This window comes from Coregonus lavaretus (genome assembly GCF_964263955.1).
Source record: "Coregonus lavaretus genome assembly, chromosome: 38".
Lineage (NCBI taxonomy): Eukaryota > Metazoa > Chordata > Actinopteri > Salmoniformes > Salmonidae > Coregonus > Coregonus lavaretus.
This window is the reverse complement of record NC_140025.1, coordinates 21,025,517-21,048,116: the sequence shown is the minus strand read 5'-3', so window position 1 is coordinate 21,048,116 and position 22,600 is coordinate 21,025,517. Positions and strand designations below refer to the sequence as shown.

Genomic DNA, 22,600 nt, shown 5'->3' with positions numbered 1-22,600 from the left:
AGGAGCGGATTCTGTCTGACGACTCTGCCGTAATGCCCTGATTGGTGGAGTGCTGCAGAGATGGTTGTCCTTCTGGAAGGTTCTCCCATCTCCACAGAGGAACTCTGGAGCTCTGTCAGAGGGACCATCGGGTTCTTGGTCACCTCCCTGACCAAGGCCCTTCTCCCCTGATTGCTCAGTTTGGCCGGGCGGCCAGCTCTAGGAAGAGTCTTGGTGGTTCCAAGCTTCTTCAATGCTGTAAACATTTTTTGGTACCCTTGCCCAGATCTGTGCCTCGACACAATCCTGTCTCGGAGCTCTACAGACAATTCCTTCGACCTCATGGCTTGGTTTTTGCTCTGACATGCACTGTCAACTGTGGGACCTTATATAGACAGGTGTGTGCCTTTCCAAATTATGTCCAATCAATTTAAATTTACCACAGGTGGACTCCAAGTTGTAGAAACATCTCAAGGATGATCAATGGAAACAGGATGCTCCTGAGCTCAATTTCGAGTCCCATAGCAAAGAGTCTGAATACTTACGTAAATAAGGTATTTCTGTTTTTAATAATAATATATATACAGTGGGGGAAAAAAGTATTTAGTCAGCCACCAATTGTGCAAGTTTTCCCACTTAAAAAGATGAGAGAGGCCTGTAATTTTCATCATAGGTACACGTCAACTATGACAGACAAATATTGGAAAAAAAATCCAGAAGATCACATTGTAGGATTTTTAATGAATTTATTTGCAAATTATGGTGGAAAATAAGTATTTGGTCATCTACAAACAAGCAAGATTTCTGGCTCTAACAGACCTGTAACTTCTTCTTTAAGAGGCTCCTCTGTCCTCCCCTCGTTACCTGTATTAATGGCACCTGTTTGAACTTGTTATCAGTATAAAAGACACCTGTCCACAACCTCAAACAGTCACACTCCAAACTCCACTATGGCCAAGACCAAAGAGCTGTCAAAGGACACCAGAAAAAAAATTGTAGACCTGCACCAGGCTGGGAAGACTGAATCTGCAATAGGTAAGCAGCTTGGTTTGAAGAAATCAACTGTGGGAGCAATTATTAGGAAATGGAAGACATACAAGACCACTGATAATCTCCCTCGATCTGGGGCTCCACGCAAGATCTCACCCCGTGGGGTCAAAATGATCATAAGAACGGTGAGCAAAAATCCCAGAACCACACGGGGGGACCTAGTGAATGACCTGCAGAGAGCTGGGACCAAAGTAACAAAGCCTATCATCAGTAACACACTACACCGCCAGGGACTCAAATCCTGCAGTGCCAGACGTGTCCCCCTGCTTAAGCCAGTACATGTCCAGGCCCGTCTGAAGTTTTCTAGAGTGCATTTGGATGATGCAGAAGAGGATTGGGAGAATGTCATATGGTCAGATGAAACCAAAATATAACTTTTTGGTAAAAACTCAACTCGTCGTGTTTGGAGGACAAAGAATGCTGAGTTGCATCCAAAGAACACCATACCTACTGTGAAGCATGGGGGTGGAAACATCATGCTTTGGGGCTGTTTTTCTGCAAAGGGACCAGGACGACTGATCCGTGTAAAGGAAAGAATGAATGGGGCTATGTATCGTGAGATTTTGAGTGAAAACCTCCTTCCATCAGCAAGGGCATTGAAGATGAAACGTGGCTGGGTATTTCAGCATGACAATGATCCCAAACACACCGCCCGGGCAAAGAAGGAGTGGCTTCGTAAGAAGCATTTCAAGGTCCTGGAGTGGCCTAGCCAGTCTCCAGATCTCAACCCCATAGAAAATCTTTGGAGGGAGTTGAAAGTCCGTGTTGCCCAGCGACAGCCCCAAAACATCACTGCTCTAGAGGAGATCTGCATGGAGGAATGGGCCAAAATACCAGCAACAGTGTGTGAAAACCTTGTGAAGACTTACAGAAAACGTTTGACCTGTGTCATTGTCAACAAAGGGTATATAACAAAGTATTGAGAAACTTTTGTTATTGACCAAAAATGTATTTTCCACCATAATTTGCAAATAAATTCATAAAAAATCCTACAATGTGATTTTCTGGATTATATATATATATATATACACACACACAGCTCTGGAAAAAAATAAGAGACCACTGCAAAATTATCAGTTTCTCTGGTTTTACTATTTATAGGTATGTGTTTGGGTAAAATTAACATTTTTGTTTTATTCTATAAACTACTGACATTTCTCCCAAATTCCAAATATTTTTTTTGTCATTTAGAGCATTTATTTGCAGAAAATGACAACTGGTCAAAATAACAAAAAAAATGCAGTTTTCTCAGACCTCGAACAATGCAAAGAAAATAAGTTCATGTTAATTTTTAAACAACACAATACTAATGTTTTAACTTAGGAAGAGTTCAGAAATCAATATTTGGTGGAATAACCCTGATTTTCAATTACAAATTTCAACTTTCTCCACCAGTCTTTCACATTGATGTTGGGTGACTTTATGCCACTCCTGGCGCAAAAATTCAAGCAGCTCGGCTTTGTTTGATGGCTTGTGACCATCTTCCTCTTGATCACATTCCAGAAGTTTTCAATGGGGTTCAGGTCTGGAGATTGAGCTGGCCATGACAGGGTCTTGATCTGGTGGTCCTCCATCCACACCTTGATTGACCTGGCTGTGTGGCAAGGCGCACTGTCCTGCTGGAAAAACCAATCCTCAGAGTTGGGGAACAATGTCAGAGCAAAAGGAAGCAAGTTTTCTTCCAGGACAACCTTGTACGTGGCTTGATTCATGCGTCCTTCACAAAGACAAATCTGCCCGATTCCAGCCATGCTGAAGCACCCCCAGATCATCACCGATCCTCCACCAAATTTCACAGTGGGTGCGAGACACTGTGGCTTGTAGGCCTCTCCAGGTCTCCATCTGACCATTAGACGACCAGGTGTTGGGCAAAGCTGAAAATTGGACTCATCAGCGAAGATGACCTTACTCCAGTCCTCTACGATGCAATCCTTACGGTCTTTTGCAAACCTCAGCCTGGCTCTTCTTTGCTTCTCATTGATATAGGGCTTTATTCTAGCTTTGCACAACTTCAGCCCTACCCCTAGGAGCCTGTTCCGAACCGTCCTCGCCGTGCACTTCACCCCAGCTGCCGTTTGCCATTATTTTTGTAGGTCACTTGATGTCATCCTACGGTTGTTGAGTGACATTCGAATGAGCTGGCGGTCATCCGGTCAGTAGAGAGTTGATTTCGCCCTCTGCAGGTCTGTAGCTTTGTTGTCCCCAATGTCTGCTGCTTGACCTTGTTCTTATGAACCGCCGTCTTTGACATTTTAAGGATGGAAGCAACCTGACGCTCACTGTATCCCTCTGCCAGTAAAGCCAGAATTTAACCCTTCTTTTCCTCACTCAAAACGTTCCTTTTCAACTCTTTTGGCATGGTCAATAGTTATGTTTTGATTAATATTACTTTTGAGGTACTATTAGCACTGTTTTTGCCATTCAGCTGGTCCTATTGCAATAGGATAGTGATGACCACAGCAGTGGTTTTTATACTTTTCCTCGTTAAATAAGATTTGGTTCAGGTGATCACCTAATCAGTACCTAATTCAGTAGAATGAGGTGTGCCTGTGTTGGAATGCAACAGACACTGGAATGGCTGTCATACATGTAGAGATGCTTATTTAAGAGAAATTTGCAGTGGTCTCTTAATTTTTTCCAGAGCTGTATATAGATGTCCTAGCCTACCTCTTTTAGGTAACACATTCAATGCAGTATTAGCCATATATTTAGCAAATAAAGGATGTGTTATGCGTAAGCTTCTAACTTATAGCCTCTGTCTTTTGCGCAATAAGCACCTGCACTCCACTGGCCTCTCTCCTTAAAAAATGCTGCTTAGCTCTTGGAGTCCCATAGAATAACTTGCTGGAATTTTGATGTTGTTGCATTTCTTATACTAATAGACTATTTGAAAAGGAATACAAGCTCGTTTGCTGAATGTTAAATGCAGCAGCTAGGCATGGATGGTATACCATATACCGGGGTATTTGGAAAAAGCCACGGGATGTTTTTTTCAATACCGTCAATACCGTTTAAACTATTTCTTTGAAGTCACGTGGTGTTTGTTTACAAGCACACAACGACGAGAGACGGGAGTCTTGTGAGTCACTCACGGTTGTGCAGCATGTGCCAGGTGATCTAATTACAATATTTAATTCACAACTAAATGTTTGCCAGCTTGAAATCTTTAAACTATTAAGTTAACTGTCTAACATGTGCTAAATGCATTTCGATTGCTAAGTTAGTAGCATTCTCTATGGGTTTTACATGTACTTGTTAGCATTGCTAATCTTTACATAACAGAGTATCAGTGGGGTTTGAAAACAGCGTCCCCTGTGTTCAGTGCCTGTATTACAGAATATCCTGGTATGGCACAAGATCAATATGACGATATGACAATCTGGATGCCACCCAAGCCTAGCAGCCTATAGAACTCATGGGGAGTTTTAAAGAAGAGGGAACACGTCATGGCAGTAGGCTATAATAATTATTTATTCAGATCCATAATCTTATTCTAGTCCTATATTATTAAAGCATGTCATTCCAATGATCAAGGTAAGGACAGCAAAACGTATTTAATATAACGAGGAAGAAATGAAGCAACAATAGAGAGAGAAAGAGGAGGTAGGCTTATATGCACGTCGCACAACATTAGGGGAAATATTATTAAATGTACATGCGTCAGCCTACTAATTATAAAAATGTAAAATATTAAATATATTAAAAAATGTAACTCAAATTCACTAGCCTATAATTGTAACGCATGTCCTGCACCAGCATCGCATGTTCTCTCCCAGCTTCATGGTTTGAACGAGATGCGTAATTTGAGTCCATACAATACAGTATAATAAAATACAGTATAGTAATACAGTCCACACTCAAAAAGTTTAGCCGACTGGAGCTTGTTTTATTTTACATTTACATTTTAGTCATTTAGCAGACGCTCTTATCCAGAGCGACTTACAGTTAGCGCATACATTATTTTATCGAACCCACAACCCTGGCGTTGCAAACGCCATGCTCTACCAACTGAGCTACATCCCCTGCCGGCCATTCCCTCCCCTACCCTGGACGATGCTAGGCCAATTGTGCGCCGCCCCATGGGTCTCCCGGTCGCGGCCGGCTACGACAGAGCCTGGATTCGAACCAGGATCTCTAGTGGCACAGCTAGCACTGCGATGCAGTGCCTTAGACCACTGCGCCACTCGGGAGAGCTTTTATGTTTTTCTGTTGTGCGTAATGTGCGGTAGCCTACAGTTGAAGTCGAAAGTTTACATACACTTAGGTTGGAGTCATCAAAACTCGTTTTTCAACCACTCCACAAATTTCTTGTTAACAAACTATAGTTTTGGCAAGTCGGTTAGGACATCTACTTTTTCCAACAAATGTTAACAGACAGATTATTTCACTTATAATTCACTGTATCACAATTCCAGTGGGTCAGACGTTTACATACACTAAGTTGACTGTGCCTTTAAACAGCTTGGAAAATTCCAGAAAATGATGTCATGGCTTTAGAAGCTTCTGATAGGCTAATTGACATCATTTGAGTCAATTGGAGGTGTACCTGTGGATGTATTTCAAGGCCTACCTTCAAACTCAGTGCCTCTTTGCTTGACATCATGTGAAAATCAAAAGAAATCAGCCAAGACCTCAGAAGAAAATGTGTACACCTCCACAAGTCTGGTTCATCCTTGGGAGCAAGTATAAACACCATGGGACCACGCAGCAGTCATAACGCTCAGGAAGGAGACGCGTGCAAATCAATCTCAGAACAACAGCAAAAGGACCTTGTGACGATGCTGGAGGAAACAGGTACAAAAGTATCTATATCTGTCACGGATTCTGCCGAGACTGCCCTTCCTTCTGGCTCGGACAGGCTTCGGCGTTCGTCGTCACCGGAGTACTAGCTGCTGCCGCTCTATGTTAGATGTTTCTATGTTCACTTGATTGTTGTCTGTTGTTGCGCACCTGTTCCCCATTATGTTAGTTTGTCTGCCTATTTAACCTGTACACGTCCACTGTTTGGTGTGCGTGTTTATTGTACTGTTAGAGTGTCATTTTGTGTGCAGGTTTTGCTCCTCCTTTGTCATTTTGGAGGGTTTTCTTGTATTTCTTTACTTCTCAGTAAAGTGGTTCTTCATCTCATTCTGTGTCCTGCGCTTGACTCTGGCCTACCACATTCCACCGACATTCGTGACAATATCCACAATAAAACAAGTCCTATACCGACATAACCTGAAAGGCCACTCAGCAAGGAAGAAGCCACTGCTCCAAACTCGCCATAAAAAAGCCAGACTACGATTTGCAACTGCACATGGGGATCGTACTTTTTCATACTGGCCCGCCGTGGGAATCGAACCCACAACCCTGGCGTTGCAAATGCCATGCTCTACCAACTGAGCTACATCCCTGCCGGCCATTCCCTCCCCTACCCTGGACCAATTGTGCGCCGCCCCATGGGTCTCCCGGTCGCGGTCGGCTACAACAGAGCCTGGATTCGAACCAGGATCTCTAGTGGCACAGCTAGCACTGCGATACAGTGCCTTAGACCACTGCGCCACTCGGGAGGCTAGTTTCTACGGGATTAACGTCTGGAGACTGGCTAGGCCACTCCAGGGCCTTAATGTGCTCCTTTTTGAGCCACTCCTTTGTTGCCTTGGCCGTGTGTTTTGGGTCATTGTTATGCTGGAATACCCATCCACGAACCATTTTCAATGCCCTGGCTGAGGGAAGGAGGTTCTCACCCAAGATTTGACGGTACATGGCCCCGTCCATCGTCCCTTTGATGCGGTGAAGTTGTCCTGTCCCCTTAGCAGAAAAACACCCCCAAAGCATAATGTTTCCACCTCCATGTTTGACGGTGGGGATGGTGTTCTTGGGGTCATAAGCAGCATTCCTCCTCCACCAAACACTGCGAGTTGAATTGATGCCAAAGAGCTCGATTTTGGTCTCATCTGACCACAACACTTTTACACAGTTCTCCTCTGAATCATTCAGATGTTCATTGGCAAACTTCAGACGGGCATATACAGTGGGGGAAAAAGTATTTAGTCAGCCACCAATTGTGCAAGTTTTCCCACTTAAAAAGATGAGGCCTGTAATTGTCATCATAGGTACACGTCAACTATGACAGACAAAATGAGAAAAAAAATTCCAGAAAATCACATTGTAGGATTCTTTATGAATTTATTTGAAAATTATGGTGGAAAATAAGTCTTTGGTCAATAACAAAAGTTTCTCAATACTTTGTTATATACCCTTTGTTGGCAATGACACAGGTCAAACGTTTTCTGTAAGTCTTCACAAGGTTTTCACACACTGTTGCTGGTATTTTGGCCCATTCCTCCATGCAGATCTCCTCTAGAGCAGTGATGTTTTGGGGCTGTCGCTGGGCAACACGGACTTTCAACTCCCTCCAAAGATTTTCTATGGGGTTGAGATCTGGAGACTGGCTAGGCCACTCCAGGACCTTGAATAGCTTCTTACGAAGCCACTCCTTCATTGTCCGGGCGGTGTGTTTGGGATCATTGTCATGCTGAAAGACCCAGCCACGTTTCATCTTCAATGCCCTTGCTGATGGAAGGAGGTTTTCACTCAAAATCTCACGATACATGGCCCCATTCATTCTTTCCTTTACACGGATCAGTCGTCCTGGTCCCTTTGCAGAAAAACAGCCCCAAAGCATGATGTTTCCACCCCTATGCTTCACAGTAGGTATGGTGTTCTTTGGATGCAACTCAGCATTCTTTGTCCTCCAAACACGACGAGTTGAGTTTTTACCAAAAAGTTATATTTTGGTTTCATCTGACCATATGACATTCTCCCAATCCTCTTCTGGATCATCCAAATGCACTCTAGCAAACTTCAGACAGGCCTGGACATGTACTGGCTTAAGCAGGGGGACACGTCTGGCACTGCAGGATTTGAGTCCCTGGCGGCAAAGTGTGTTACTGATGATAGGCTTTGTTACTTTGGTCCCAGCTCTCTGCAGGTCATTCACTAGGTCCCCCCGTGTGGTTCTGGGATTTATGCTCACCGTTCTTGTGATCATTTTGACCCCACGGGGTGAGATCTTGCGTGGAGCCCCAGATCGAGGGAGATTATCAGTGGTCTTGTATGTCTTCCATTTCCTAATAATTGCTCCCACAGTTGATTTCTTCAAACCAAGCTGCTTACCTATTGCAGATTCAGTCTTCCCAGCCTGGTGCAGGTCTACAATTTTTTTTCTGGTGTCCTTTGACAGCTCTTTGGTATTGGCCATAGTGGAGTTTGGAGTGTGACTGTTTGAGGTTGTGGACAGGTGTCTTTTATACTGATAACAAGTTCAAACAGGTGCCATCAATACAGGTATCGAGTGGAGGACAGAGGAGCCTCTTAAAGAAGAAGTTACAGGTCTGTGAGAGCCAGAAATCTTGCTTGTTTGTAGGTGACCAAATACTTATTTTCCACCATAATTTGCAAATAAATAAATAAAGAATCCTACAATGTGATTTTCTGGATTTTTTTTCCTCAATTTGTCTGTCATAGTTGACGTGTACCTATGATGAAAATTACAGGCCTCTCTCATCTTTTTAAGTGGGAGAACTTGCACAATTGGTGGCTGACTAAATACTTTTTTCCCCCACTGTATATGTGCTTTCTTGAGCAGGGGGACCTTGCGGGCGCTGCATGATTTCAGTCCTTCACGGCGTATTGTGTTACCGATTGTTTTCTTGGTGACTATGGTCCCAGCTGCCTTGAGATCATTGACAAGATCTTCCCGTGTAGTTCTGGGGTGATTCCTCACCGTTCTCATGATCATTGCAACTGCACGAGGTGAGATCTTGCATGGAGCCCCAGGCAGAGGGAGAATGACAGTTATTTTGTGTTTCTTCCATTTGCGAATAATCGCACCAACTGTTGTCTTGTAGCCCATTCCAGCCTTGTGTAGGTCTACAATCTTGTCCCTGACATCCTTGGAGAGGTATTTGGTCTTGGCCATGGTGGAGAGTTTGGAATCTGATTGATTGATTGCTTCTTTGGACAGGTGTCTTTTATACAGGTAACAAACAGATTAGGAGCACTCCCTTTAAGAGTGTGCTCCTAATCTCAGCTCGTTACCTGTATAAAAGACACCTGGGAGCCACAAATCTTTCTGATTGAGAGGGGGTCAAATACTTATTTCCCTCATTAAAACGCAAATCAATTTATAACATTTTTATCATGCGTTTTTCTGGATATTTTTGTTGTTATTCTGTCTCTCACTGTTCAAATAAACCTACCATTAAAATTATAGACTGATCATTTCTTTGTCAGTGGGCAAACGTACAAAATCAGCAGGGGATCAAATACTTTTTTCCCTCATTGTATCTAGTGGAAGAACTGGGAATCAGACAGAGGATACATTTACATCAATGGAGACTTCAGCTTTTTCCTCATATGTACACTAAACAAAAATATAAACACAATATGCAAAGTGTTGGTCTCATGAAACATGAGCTGAAATAAAAGACCCAAGAAATTGTCCATACACACAAAAATATTATTTCTCTCAAATTTTGTGCACAAATTTGTTTACATCCCTATTAGTGAGGATTTCTCATTTGCCAAGATAATGCATCCACCTGACAGGTGTGGCATATCAAGAAGCTGATTAAACAGCATGATCATTACACAGGTGCACCTTGTGCTCGGAACAATAAAATGCCACTCTAAAATTAGCAGTTTTGTCACACAACACAATGCCACAGATATCTCAAATTCTGATGGAGCATGCAATTGGCATGCTGACTGCAAGAATGTCCACCAGCGCTGTTGCCAGATAATTTAATGTTCATTTATCTACCATAAGCATCGTTTTAGAGAATTTGGCAGTGCGTCCAACCGGCCTCAACCACGGACCACGTGTAACCACGACAGCCCAGGACCTCCGGCTCCTTCACCTGCGGGGTCTTCTGAGACCAGTCACCAGGACAGCTGATGAAACTGGGTTTGTACAACTGAAGAATTTCTGCACAAACTGTCAAAAACCGTCTCAGGGAAGCTCATCTGCGTGCTCGTCGTCCTCAACAGAGTCTTGATCGGACTGCAGTTAGGCGCTGTAACAGACTTCAGTGGGAAAATGCATCCCTTCAATGGCCACTGGAGAAGTATGCTCTTCACAGATGAATCCCGGTTTTAACTGTACCGGGCAGATGGCAGACAGCGTCATGTGGGCGAGCAGTTTGCTGATGTCAACGTTGTGAATAGAGTGCCCCATGGTGGCGGTGGGGTTATGGTACGGGCAGGCATAAGCTACGGACAACGAACACAACTGCATTTTATCAATTGGCAATTTGAATGCACAGATACTGTGATGAGATCCTCAGGTCCATTGTCGTGCCATTCATCCGCTGCCATCACCTTATGTTTCAGCGTGACACTGCACGGCCCCATGTCACAAGGATCTGTTCCTGGAAGCTGAAAATGTCAGTTCTTCCATGGCCTGAATACTCAACAGACATGTCACCCATTGATCATGTTTGGGTGCTCTGGATCGACGTGTACGATAGCGTGTTCCAGTTCCCGCCAATATCCAGCACAGCCATTGAAGAGGAGCTAGACAACATTCCACAGGCCACAATCAACAGCCTGACCAACTCTTCGTAAAGGAGATGTGTCACGCTGCATGAGGCAAATGGTGGTCACACCAGATACTGACCTTTTTTGAAGGTATCTGTGACCAACATATGCATACCTATATTCCCAGTCATGTGAAATCCATAGATTAGGGCCTAATAGATTAATAAAAAATTTCTCAATTTGTCTGTCATAGTTGACGTGTACCTATGATGAAAATTACAGGCCTCTCCTCTTTTTAAGTTGGAGAATTTGCACAATTAGTGGCTGACTAAATACTTTTTTTCCCCACTGTAAATATCTATCTCATTCCTGTAAAGGTATGGAGCGTTGCACAAGCCCTGCACTTAAATAATGGCTGTGTTTCAATGGGAATTTGAACGTTTCGAGCACCTCCGTTAGTTATAAGATCAGAGAAAAAAAAATCCCTCTTTAAAATATTTTTCCTTTTGGAACAGTAATTGGTGACTTATTGTATCTCAAACCTAGACTTTTAAAATATCTTATTCCCCAACATGGAGACAATTGTGGGGAACCCACATTTACAAAAGAAGTAAATGTATGTTTCTTTTTGGTCTGCTGCATCTTGGCCTCTGTAGTAGTCACAATGTTTCTGACACCTTCACCTGAATCACACAATTCTTACCTTTCTAACAGTACTAAGCATGGGGTTGTAAGACAGTTTTAAAACCAAAATGTGCTTTATGAGGGTAGTATACAATATTATGCGTTGTTTAGAAAATGCCACCAGAGTTTAACAGGTTAATGTATGGATCAGCATCAGGCTTGAATCAAAGCTCTAATCAAATCCAGACATATTTATATGCTTTAGAATGACACTTCCAATTTTGGCAGGAAATACCGGGAGAAAAATGATTAATTCTCAGGATGGAACATTTGTAAAATACTTGGGAAATATTCAACCATAGTTCAGTTTGAGAGAACTGTGTGTAAGTGAAAGGAAAGAGAATATAGACAGTGTGTGAGTGTTTGTGTGTGTCACAGAGAGAGAGAGGTGCCCACCATGGAGACATAGTACTGTAGTTCACTCCTCCTTTCGGGGTCAAAGTTAGGGCTGGGGCTGGGGTCAGAGTTAGGTCTGGGGTCAGAGTTGAGGCTGGAACCCCTCTCCGCCCACTGTTGCCTCTCTCCACTTCCAGCTCTCAGTCTTTCTCCCTCATCCTCCTCCGACACCCATCCCCTCAGATCTCCCCCTCTGTCACACAACTCCTCAAGTCCTGCTACACAAACACACAGAAAAGTGGTGAGTATATTTAGCTGTGTGAGAGAGATTAACCCAGGATGTATACATTTCACCATGGTCACACTCAGGGCAGCTTTATTATATATTTAACTCAGGTTGCAGAAAAGACAATTGTGTTAGTGTGTGTCATTGTGTGTTAGTGTAAGTGTATATCCAAGCGCTGTCGTAGCCAGCCGCGACCGGGAGACCCATGGGGCGGCGCACAATTGGCCCAGCGTCGTCCAGGGTAGGGGAGGGAATGTCCGGCAGGGATGTAGCTCAGTTGGTAGAGCATGGCACTTGCAACGCCAGGGTTGTGGGTTTGAAAAAAGTAATAAATAATAATAATAATAAAATAATGTATGCACTCACTAACTGTAAGTCGCTCTGGATAAGAGCGTCTGCTAAATGACTAAAAAAGAAAAGAAAAAATTATTTGGCTCTGGTAGCAGAAGGATAAGGGCAGACAAAATTGTGATAGCGTGTGCATGTGTATTACTATGTGTTAAGAGTGTATTAGTGTGTGTAAGAGTGTGTTGGCATTACTGTATATATTTCTGGCTCTGGTGGCAGAAGGATTCAGGGAGACTGCATAAATCCAATTCCAACATTAACGGATTTGAGATGAGATGACTATTAGGCTACTGCACAGTCTTGTCACACACACCCGAGTGTGAGAGTGCAATACCTACCAATGGAAGCTGCTGAGGGGAGGACGGCTGGAACGAAGCGAATGGAATCAAACACGTGGAAACGATGTGTTTGATGTGTTGAATACCATTCCACCTATCCCACTCCAGCTATTACCACGAGCCCATCCTTCCCAATTAAGGTGCCACCAACACACAATACCTACACACAATATACGTACACACACACCCCTGAGTTCTTGTCAGGTTGGTGGCTTCTAGCTGTGTGTGTGTGTGTGTGTGTGTGTGTGTGTGTGTGTGTGTGTGTGTGTGTTTGTGTGTGTTTGGTTCTTCTATCCTTGTGGGGACCTAAAATCCCCAAAAGTTCCCACAATAAATATTCTCCCTCGTGGGGACATTTCCCACGTCCCCATGAGGACAAATGCTATTTTAAGCTCAGGGGTTAGGTTTAGGGTTCCAATTAGGGTTAGGGTTACAATTAGGGTAAGGGGTTAGGTTTAGGGTTTGGGTTACAGGTTCGGGTAAATAGGATTTTTTATATAAATTAATTTGAGGTCTCCACGAGGATAGAAGAACAAAAAGTTATATATAAGGATATTATTTTTGACGATATATCGTATCGTTTGGACTATAATCACAATATTATTTTTGTGCTAGTTGGCTGTACGTGCACCAAAACTTTTCTTTCATCGCTTGATCTCCATCTTTTTAAATAGGGAGCCAATTTGTTTTCAGCACTTTTATTTCCATGACTGATCAAAACTTGTTTTCTCATGTCTCTCTTTTGTCCCTCGGCAGCAGACATATGATGAGCAATGTTTGGAACATCGAATTGCAATAAAATCACAGTTTCGATTCGCAATACATATAAAATCGTGAGAATCACAACACATATTGTATCGGCACCAAAGCATTGTGATAATATCATATCGTGAGGTCCCTGGCAATTCCCAGCCCTACCGTCATGTTGGTGGTTTCTAGCTGGGCGTGTGTGTGCGGTGTTCACAAGTGTGTGTGTGTGTGTACCTGTCATGTTGGTGGTGTCTAGTTGTGGCTCCAGAGGGTTGAAGGAGAGAGTGTGGTTCAGCACACTGAGGATTCCACTCTCTTCTCCTCCTGCCCCTCTCCCCCATCCTCTCTCTCTTCCCTCTGTTATCGCTCTTGCTTCGCCCTCGCCACTTAATCCCCCCCTCTCTCTGGAGAGTCGGAGGACCACTGCTTGAGCGTCTGGTGAAACAAATATAATAATTATTATACTAACAAAAATATGATAACAATAGAGAATGCACTTCTCTCAACTGAGACACTGCAGGACTCTACAGTGCAACCATTATACAAACTTTCGGGCCGGTGCGAACCACAATAATAATGTTTAATGAGCACATTTGGTAAATTCTTTTTGAGCTTAGAAATCGCTAAATAAGTGACTAACAAAAAGGATGGCAGTGGGGGCTTGTGGATTTGCCACCATTTACCTTGAATGTGTTGTTTACATGCGTTTTTTCAGCATACAATGTTTGACTTGAATGTAGTCTCACAAGCCAGACATCAACACCGTATTCTTGGGAATAGAGAATCAGTGCTTGATCTCTGGCACCGTTCAAAAGTTTGAGAAGCTAGCACTTTCAGGATGAACGGTCCAATCAGTGAGTTTAAGCAGAGTGGTTTAAAACATAAAAGGTTACTATTGATTACCTTGTGCCAAGCGAGCAACTTCCTCCCCCTCCTGCTCTCTCTGCACCATGTGCGTGTGAGCTGCAGCTCTGTACTGTGCTGTAATGTGTGAACTAGATGGTTTCTGTAGTAGATGTTGGTTCATCCAGTCTTTGGGCTCGTCCCACAGCGAAGGAAGAGAAGACCCTTCTGCCTGCAAAACAAACACACTCTGCTGGCTGGCTCAGAAGGCTGTGCCTTGACCATTGAAAAAACGGATGATAGCAAATGTTGGTTTTGCTACACCAAACCAACATTAGCAGAGGCAGAAAGCAAAAGTGCAAGTCAGTATCTCTCTTAACAACAAGAAGTGACAGAAATAATCTGTGTGGAAACACTGTGTTTGAGTGTGAGTATGTGTACCTGTGTGCTGAGCAGTCTCAGCGCTTCTGTCCAATGGGAGCGTAGTAAACTCTGCAGTCTGCTCACAAGCTCCTCTCTCTGCACTTCGAGCCTCCTCCTGCTCTCCTCCAACAAAACAGACTGCTGCTTGGAGTGGGCCAGCCTGACACACACACACAAAATGGGCAGAAACCATTACAAATGCACAAACCAACCTGGTGTGATAAACTTTGCGTGTGTGTGTGTGTGTTACCTGGTCTGGTAGTCCTGGGTGAGTGTGAGTGTGTGCTGCTGGTGTTGCTGTAACTGGGAGGAAAGTTCTCTCTCATGGCGAGCACTCAGGTCCAGCAGCTGCTTCCTGAAAACACAGACACACGTCAAACACTGTTGAAGTGTGTGTGTGTTCAAGTTTCAATGTCACATGCTCAAGTACAGCGAAATGCCTTTCTTGCAAACTCAAAACCCAACAATGCAATCACAATGAAATAAGAAGAAATATGAAGAACACAATAAGTAAGTAAGCGTACTAAACTCGGCAACAAAAATAAACATCCCTTTTCAGGACACTGTCTTTCAAAGATAATTAGTAAAAATCCAAATAACTTCACAGATCTTCATTGTAAAGAGTTTAAACAGCAGAGAGAATAGTCTATGGTTTGCGTGGTTAGAGTCTTTAATGATTTCCCGGCCCTTCCTTGTTCATTAATTGGGAAACACAGTACTGTGAGGTGCCTAAGTGAGCGCTACAGGGAGACAGGACGGACAGCTGATCGTGAGTGTGCATAGAGAGTGCAAAAATAAAAAGTCAATAAAAGATAGTCTGTGTAGCTATTTATCAATCATATTTCTTGGGGATAGAAGCTGTTCAAGAGCCTGTTGGTGTCTGACTTGATGCACCAGTACCTCTTGCTGTGCGGAAGCAGAGAGAATAGTCTATGGTTTGCGTGGTTAGAGTCTTTAATGATTTCCCGGCCCTTCCTTCCACACCGACTTCAGAAAGTATTCAGACCCCTTGACTTTTTCCACATTGTTACAACCTTATTCTAAACTGGATTACATTGTTTTTTCCCCCTCATCAATCTACACACAATACCCCATAATGACGAAGGAAAAACAGGTTTAGACATTTTTACTAATTTATAAAAATTAATAAATATCACATTTATACATGTATTCAGACCCTTTACTCAGTACTTTGTCGCAGCGATTACATCCTTGAGTCTTCTTGGGTATGACGCTACAAGTTAGGCACACCTGTATTTGGGGAGTTTCTCCCATTCTTCTCTGCAGATCCTCTCAAGCTCTGTCAGGTTGGATGGGGAGCATTGCTGCACAGCTATTTTCAGGTCTCTCCAAAGATGTTCAAATCGGGTTCAAGTCCGGGCTCTGGCTAGGCCACACAAGGACATTCAGAGACTTGTCCCAAAGCCACTCCTGCATTGTCTTGGTTGTGTGCTTAGGGACGTTGTCCTGTTGGAAGGTGAACCTAAGCCCAAGTCTGAGGTCCTGAGCACTCTGGAGCAGGTTTTCATCAAGGATCACTCTGTACTTTGCTCCGTTCATCTTTGTCTCGATCCTGACTAGTCTCCCAGTCCCTGCCGCTGGAAAACATCCCCACAGCATGATGCTGCCACCACCATGCTTCACTGTAGGGATGGTGACAGGTTTCCTACAGACCTAACGCTTGGCATTCAAGCCAAAGAGTTTAATCTTGGTTTCATCTGACCAGAGAATCTTGTTTCTCATGGGCTGAGAGTCTTTAGGTGCCTTTTGGCAAACTCCAAGCCGGCTGTTTCTCCCGATTGCTCAGTTTGGCCGGGCGGCCAGCTCTAGGAAGAGTCTTGGTGGCTCCAAACTTTTTCCATTTAAGAAAGATGGAGGCCACTGTGTTCTTGGTGACCTTCAATGCTGCAGACATTTTTTGGTACCCTTCCCCAGACCTGTGCCTCGACACAATCCTGTCTCGGAGCTCTACGGACAATTCCTTCGACCTCATGGCTTGGTTTTTGCCCTGAAATGCTCTGTCAACTGTGGGACCTTATATAGACAGGTGTGGGCCTTTCCAAATCATGTCCAATCAGTTGGATATACCACAGGTGGACTCCAATCAAGTTGTAGAAACATCTCATAGATGATCAATGGAAACAGGATGCACCTGAGCTCAATTTCAAGTCTCATAGCAAAGGGTCTGAATACTTCTTCAAATAAGGTATTTGTTTTTTATTTTTAATAAATTAGCAAAAATGTGTTTTCACTTTGTCATTATGGGGTATTGTGTGTAGATTGCTAAAGGATTTATTTTATCCATTTTAGATTAAGGCTGTAACGTAACAAAATCTGGAAAAAGTCAAGGGGTCTGAATACTTTCCAAAGGCACTGTAGATGTCCTGGATGGCAGGGAGCTCGCCCCCAGTGATGTACTGGGCTGTACGTACAACCCTCTGTAGTGCCATGTGATCAAGGGCGGTGCTATTGCCATACCAGGCAGTGATGCAGCCAGTCAAGATACTCAATGGTATAGCTGTGGAACTTTTTCAGGATTTGAGGGCCCATGCCAAACTTTTTCACGCGCCTTCTTCATGACTGTGCACGTGTGTTTTAAGCCTTTAGTGATTTGGACAATGAGGAACTTGAAGCTCTCGACCTGCTCCACTGCAACCCTGTCGATGTGGACTACTACGTTTCCTGTAGTCCACGATCAGCTCCTTGGTCTTACTGACGTTGAGGGAGAGGTTGTTGCTCTGGCGCCAGAGCATATGAGCGGAGTGGAGCGGTGAGAATCTCAGCTCCTCGCTCACGGAGCTGTTCACCCCTCCGCTCCCCCCGCTCAAAGCCACATCAGGCCAGTCCGCTCATTATCGCTCAGCGCTCAACGCAGTTTGCATCGCGCTCCACTCAAATCGCCCCCCGCTCACTCCAAATAAGGAACAAAATCTGCATGTATTTCACTTTTAGCTTAAACCACAGCCTTACTTTATCTCCCCGAATTTGTTGCATACAGACTCATCTCGGATTATCCATTCTGTCTTGAAACGGGGATCTAACACTGACGCTAAAATGAGATGTTAATCAGTATAGTATATTGCATAGCGAATTGACACGTTGTTTGCCAATGTTTCTGCAAAAGCAGCGATGCCCATTGGAAGTGCAGCGTGAGTGTAATCGGTGAGCAGGGATTTGATTTCTGTGACAGCAGGGAGGAACATCCCCAGGTTCCCCAGCTCCTTCTGCATTTTGTCTGTGAGGTCTGCTAGTGGTGTCAGCACACTGACAAGGTGTGTCAGCTGCCGTACTTGATTCAGGGTGATGTTAGCAACATTAGACTTGAGTTTGTTTTACCATAACGGGTATTTTTGGAACAACCGGATGAACGACTGAATCATCCGCAGCTGGCTGCTCCATCGAATGGCGCAGGCATTTGTGGGGCGGACACCTAATTGGTCGGTTTCCTCTGTGCTCTTGCGTACACTTTTCACCAGGTGCCCGACTTTCACTAACAGCCTATTAATGTTGTCGTGCTTGTTAACGGCGTTTTTGATCGCCAGCTGAAGCATGTGAATGGGGCATCTCAGATGTAAATTTGACAAAGTAAAGTACTAATTTATCATAGTTTCTTGGGGGGGTGTAGCCCGGTTGAGCTACGCTGGCGAAGTGTTGCATCCCTTCGCGTTCTCCTTTACTCAGCGGTTCATAGTCCATGAAAATCATTTTAAAAAATGCTACATCCAGCTCTCTTTTTCTCTCCCTTGTTATGGTTGGGCCTTTACGTGCAGTGAATAAACTTTTGAATTCCTCAACCCTTTTCTCTTGTTGCTGCTGCTGCTCCTCTCGCTCTATAAAATACAAATTCATGGACGACACAAATTAAATTAAACAGATGGATTCTGGGTCAGGCTTGAGCATGCTTCAGACTCGTGGTGTGAGCGAGCGAAATTGGAGCGGGACATAGAGCGACGCTCCGTCCTTTTAAAAATGCCGCTCTGCGCTCTGTCAAAATCCGTCCGCTCACGCTCCACGCTCGCTCCCGCTCCACTCATATGCTCTGTCTGGCGCCACACTGCCAGGTCACTGACCTCCTCCCTGTAGGCTGACTCATCGTCGCCGGTGATTAGGCCTACCACCGTTGTGTCGTCAGCAAAGTTGATGATGGTGTTGGAGTCGTGCGTGGCCACGCAATCATGGGTGAACAGGGAGTACAGGAGGGAACTAAGCACACACCCCTGTGGGGCCCCTGTGTTGAGGGTTAGCATGGCGGAGTTGATGTTGCCTTCCCTCACCACCTGAGGTCGGCCCGTCAGGAAGTCCAGAATCCAGTTGCAGAGGGAGGTGTTCGGACCCAGAGTCCTACGCTTGGTGACAAGCTTGGAGGGGACAATGGTGTTGAACCCTGAGCTGTAGTCAATGAACAGCATTCTCACATAGGTATTCCACTTATCTAGGTGGGTGAGGGCAGTGTGGAGAGCAATTGAGATTCCATCATCTATGGATCTGTTGAAGCGGTATGCAAATTGGAGTGGGTCTAGGGTGTCTGGGATGGTGGAGTTAATGTGTGCTATAACCAGCTTCTCAAAGCACTTCATGATTACAGAAGTGAGTGTTGCATGAAGCCTTAGAGTTCTTGGGGACAGGAATGATGGTGGTCATCTTAAAACATGTGGGGATTTCAGACTGGGACAAGGAGAGGTTGAGAATGACCGTGAATATACCTGCCAACTGTCTGAGAACATGCCCTGGAATACCGTCGGGCCCCACGGCATTGCGGGTGTTGACCTGATTGAAGATCTTTCTCATGTCGACCTCGGAGAGCGAGATCACCCAATCCTCTGGGTCGGTGAAGGCCCTCACACCCGACACAAAGTTGTTGTTGTCAAAGCATGTGTATAAATTGCATTGAGTTCGTTTGGTAGAGAGGCATCGTTGGGCAGATCACGGTTGGGTCTTCCTTTGTAATCCGTAATGGACTGTAGCCCCTGCCACATGTGACAGGGCCTGTGTAATATGATTCCACCTTATTCCTATATTGTCCTGCTTGTTTGATGACTCTGCGGAGGTCATAGCGGGACTTCTTGTACTTATTCCTGTCCATGGCCGTAGCCTTTGGGTTGTCTACGATAGCTCTGTGTGCATTAGCCCTGTCCTTTAGTTCAGCGCCAAACTTGGTGTTAATCCCTCTGCTTTTGATTGGGGAAGCAGCGAACTCTCACCGTGGGGACAACGTCACCGATGCATTTCCTAATGAAGCCTGTAACAGAGGTGGTTAGCTCGTCAATGTTATCGGCGGAGTCTCTAAACATATTCCAATCAGCGTTAGCAAAGCAGTCCTGTAGCATATTTCTGATTCTGGTGACCATTTCTCAACGGAGCGAGTCATGGATACTTCCTGTTTGAGTTTCTGCTTGTAAACAGGAAGCAGGAGTACGGAGTCATGATCTGATTTGCCGAATGGCGGACGAGGGAGGGCCTTGTATGGTTGCTTGTGGGTAGAATAACAGTGGTCTAGAACTTTATCGCCCCCTAGTGGCGTTTGTATGTGTGTGTGTGTGTGTGTGTGTGTACCTCTGCTGTTCTTTCAGGGCAATGTGTTCCTGCTGTAAAGCTGACAGTCTCTCAGTCTCCTGTTTCAGCTTTACTTCCAACTGAGAACGCTGGGCTTCAAACCGGGCCTACACACACACACACACACACACACACACACAATTTTGTAAACAAACCTCCAGACAGTCATAAGATCTTGTAAACACACAGACACACAAACAGACATGTACCTGTTCCAGAGCCCAGTCCATGCGCTCCGTGTCCCTCTCTCTCCGCGAGTCTACTTCCTCCTCCTCCAGCTGTAGCAGTCTCCCCCTCACTTTGGCCAACTCTCCTCTCACCTCCTCCAACTCCTGTCTTACCTCCACCAAATGCTGCTCCTCTTGCTGCTTGCACTCCTACACACAAACGCATGCACGCACACACACAGGATGGGGTCAAGTCAGAATTTTGGAATTAACTCCAATTCAGGATGCTTTGAGTTACTTAAACGACATCTGATTCCATTAGGTACGCTTCATACACAGAAATGCTAGTTAGAGACTGCTGTTAGTTGCTAAATAAGAGACCAGAGGAGCTTTCAACAAGGCTTCCGTTTGCGGCAAAGATGTTACTTAGTAACAATTTCAGTTGAATGATTTAAATGAACATTCCAAAATGTTGGACAAGAGAGACAAACCCACCCTCTCCTCTTGCAGTTGATTGGCTAGCTGGACTGTCTGGTCCTCCAGCGATCTTCTCTCATTGGCTGTTTGCTCCTGGAGGCAGGTCAGAGCAGCCTGGGCTTCCTGGGCCTGTAGATGCAGCCCGTCTCGCTCCACACACACCTTGTTACGCTCCACACACACGCGCTCACACTCACGCCTACAGTCACACAGAGACCCTTCCAACTCCACCAGCCGCAGCTCCTACACACACACACACAGTCAGATGTGTGTAAATGATAGTGCGAGAGAATGTGACTGTGTGTGTGTTACTCACCAGCTGTCTGTTGGTTCTCTGTAGTTCATCAGAGTGTTTCTTTTCTTGCTCCAGCGCCTCAGCAACCTGAGCCAGAGACTGCTCTAATTGAGCAAGGCTCTGGAAAACACACATGCACGCACACACACACACACAGTGAAATCTGTGAGTCCTGTGTATATATGATGACAACAACAGCCAATGTCAGTCCCGCCACTTGGTTTGGCATAAAGATGTGGGATGGTGGTGTGGAAATGTAACCACTGTCAAATTCAAACAGAGCTATGGATTCAAGGCAGCAAAATTGTAAATCTGTGTAGGCACATAAATACTGTGTTTGTGCTACCTCTTGCTGCTGTGTATGTCGTCTCTCCGCCAGCTCCTTCTCCTGCTGTAGTCTCTTCACTCCCTCACTCTTCTCCTGCTCATGTTTCCTCCAGCCTTCAACCACCTTAGCCAGGGTCTGATAGACAGACACAGACAGACAGACACAGACAGACAGATAGACACAAAGCTCCACCTTGGCCTCTGATATTTTCACCATATAGATAACACCCATCCAGAAGATTTGCGTGTATGAGAGAAAGAGAGCTAGCGAAGTGAGAGAGCAAGAGTGTGTATGAGTGTAAGGTGTGTCCACACCTTATCCAGCTGCTCGATCATGATGTCCTTCTTCCGGTCAGCTGACATAGCGAGAGCCAACCGTTGCTGCAGCTCCAGAGCCTTACTCTGCAACACCAGCACCTGCCCCTCACACTGCTACAGACTAGGCTTGTCACGATACCAGTATTGTGATAGTGGTACCATGACAACCCTACTACAGACACACACACCTGCACCACACACTGCTATAGACACACAGTTACACACAAGGCAGCATCTGCCCCTCACACACACATCTGCCCCTCATACTGCTACAGAGAGAGGGGTTAGACACTGGCCAGCACTAAGACCAGGCTAGAGCAGGCTAAAGCAGGGCTGATCCTCAGGAGTTAGAAGGTCATACCAGGACCAGTGTGCGCGTGTGGGTGTACCTTGCGGCTGGTCCTCTCCCTGTCTAGGCTCTCCCTCAGGACAGTGGTTTCCGGGGAGGAGAAGACACCGTCAGAACGCAGACGAGAAGAATACCGCGGGAACAACTCCTCTATACCTCCTACCCCACCACTGGAGAAGAGAATAAGAAAAGTGCAATTTGTTTTACATATTGTCAAATACATACTGACAACATAGCCATAACAGAGAATACAAAAACGAGAAGGTGTGTAGTGTTACCTGAGTAGCTGTGAGGTGCTGTCACTGTTAAATGACTGGTTGGGACTTCCTGTAACACTGCTGCCTTCTGCAGGACAATACAGGGAATAAAATATTGGCAAAGTCAGTGTGTGTGAGAGAGAGAATGGTGTGTCGGTGTGCTTTCTCTTCAGTGTGTGTGTGTGTGTGTGTGTCACCCATTCCCTGAATCCCAAATAATCAGCCCCTACCCCCTAGGCACAGATCTAAGAGGTGTAAGCAATATGGTGGTGGTTCCACCTACGGTTGGGCGATGTCA

General features: G+C 44.9%; 1 protein-coding gene across 3 annotated transcripts in view; it reads right to left on the bottom strand.

Annotated features, from left to right (window-relative positions):
* LOC311112331 (centrobin-like) overlaps window positions 1-22,600 on the bottom strand; it is a 38,531-nt gene that overhangs the window by 4,624 nt on the left and 11,307 nt on the right. The window contains exons 5-17 of one of the 3 annotated variants that reach the window (XM_084155393.1): window positions 22,324-22,390; window positions 22,086-22,215; window positions 21,694-21,810; window positions 21,398-21,514; window positions 21,073-21,171; window positions 20,775-20,999; window positions 20,322-20,489; window positions 20,113-20,219; window positions 14,810-14,914; window positions 14,578-14,719; window positions 14,197-14,368; window positions 13,528-13,728; window positions 11,632-11,849 (exon numbers count right to left, since the gene is read on the bottom strand). In XM_084155393.1, coding sequence (XP_084011519.1) covers window positions 11,632-11,849; window positions 13,528-13,728; window positions 14,197-14,368; window positions 14,578-14,719; window positions 14,810-14,914; window positions 20,113-20,219; window positions 20,322-20,489; window positions 20,775-20,999; window positions 21,073-21,171; window positions 21,398-21,514; window positions 21,694-21,810; window positions 22,086-22,215; window positions 22,324-22,390 — 1,868 coding nt within the window. The remainder of the gene's footprint in view (window positions 1-11,631; window positions 11,850-13,527; window positions 13,729-14,196; window positions 14,369-14,577; window positions 14,720-14,809; window positions 14,915-20,112; window positions 20,220-20,321; window positions 20,490-20,774; window positions 21,000-21,072; window positions 21,172-21,397; window positions 21,515-21,693; window positions 21,811-22,085; window positions 22,216-22,323; window positions 22,391-22,600) is intronic. The other 2 variants (XM_084155394.1, XM_084155395.1) reach the window with 2 other exon arrangements.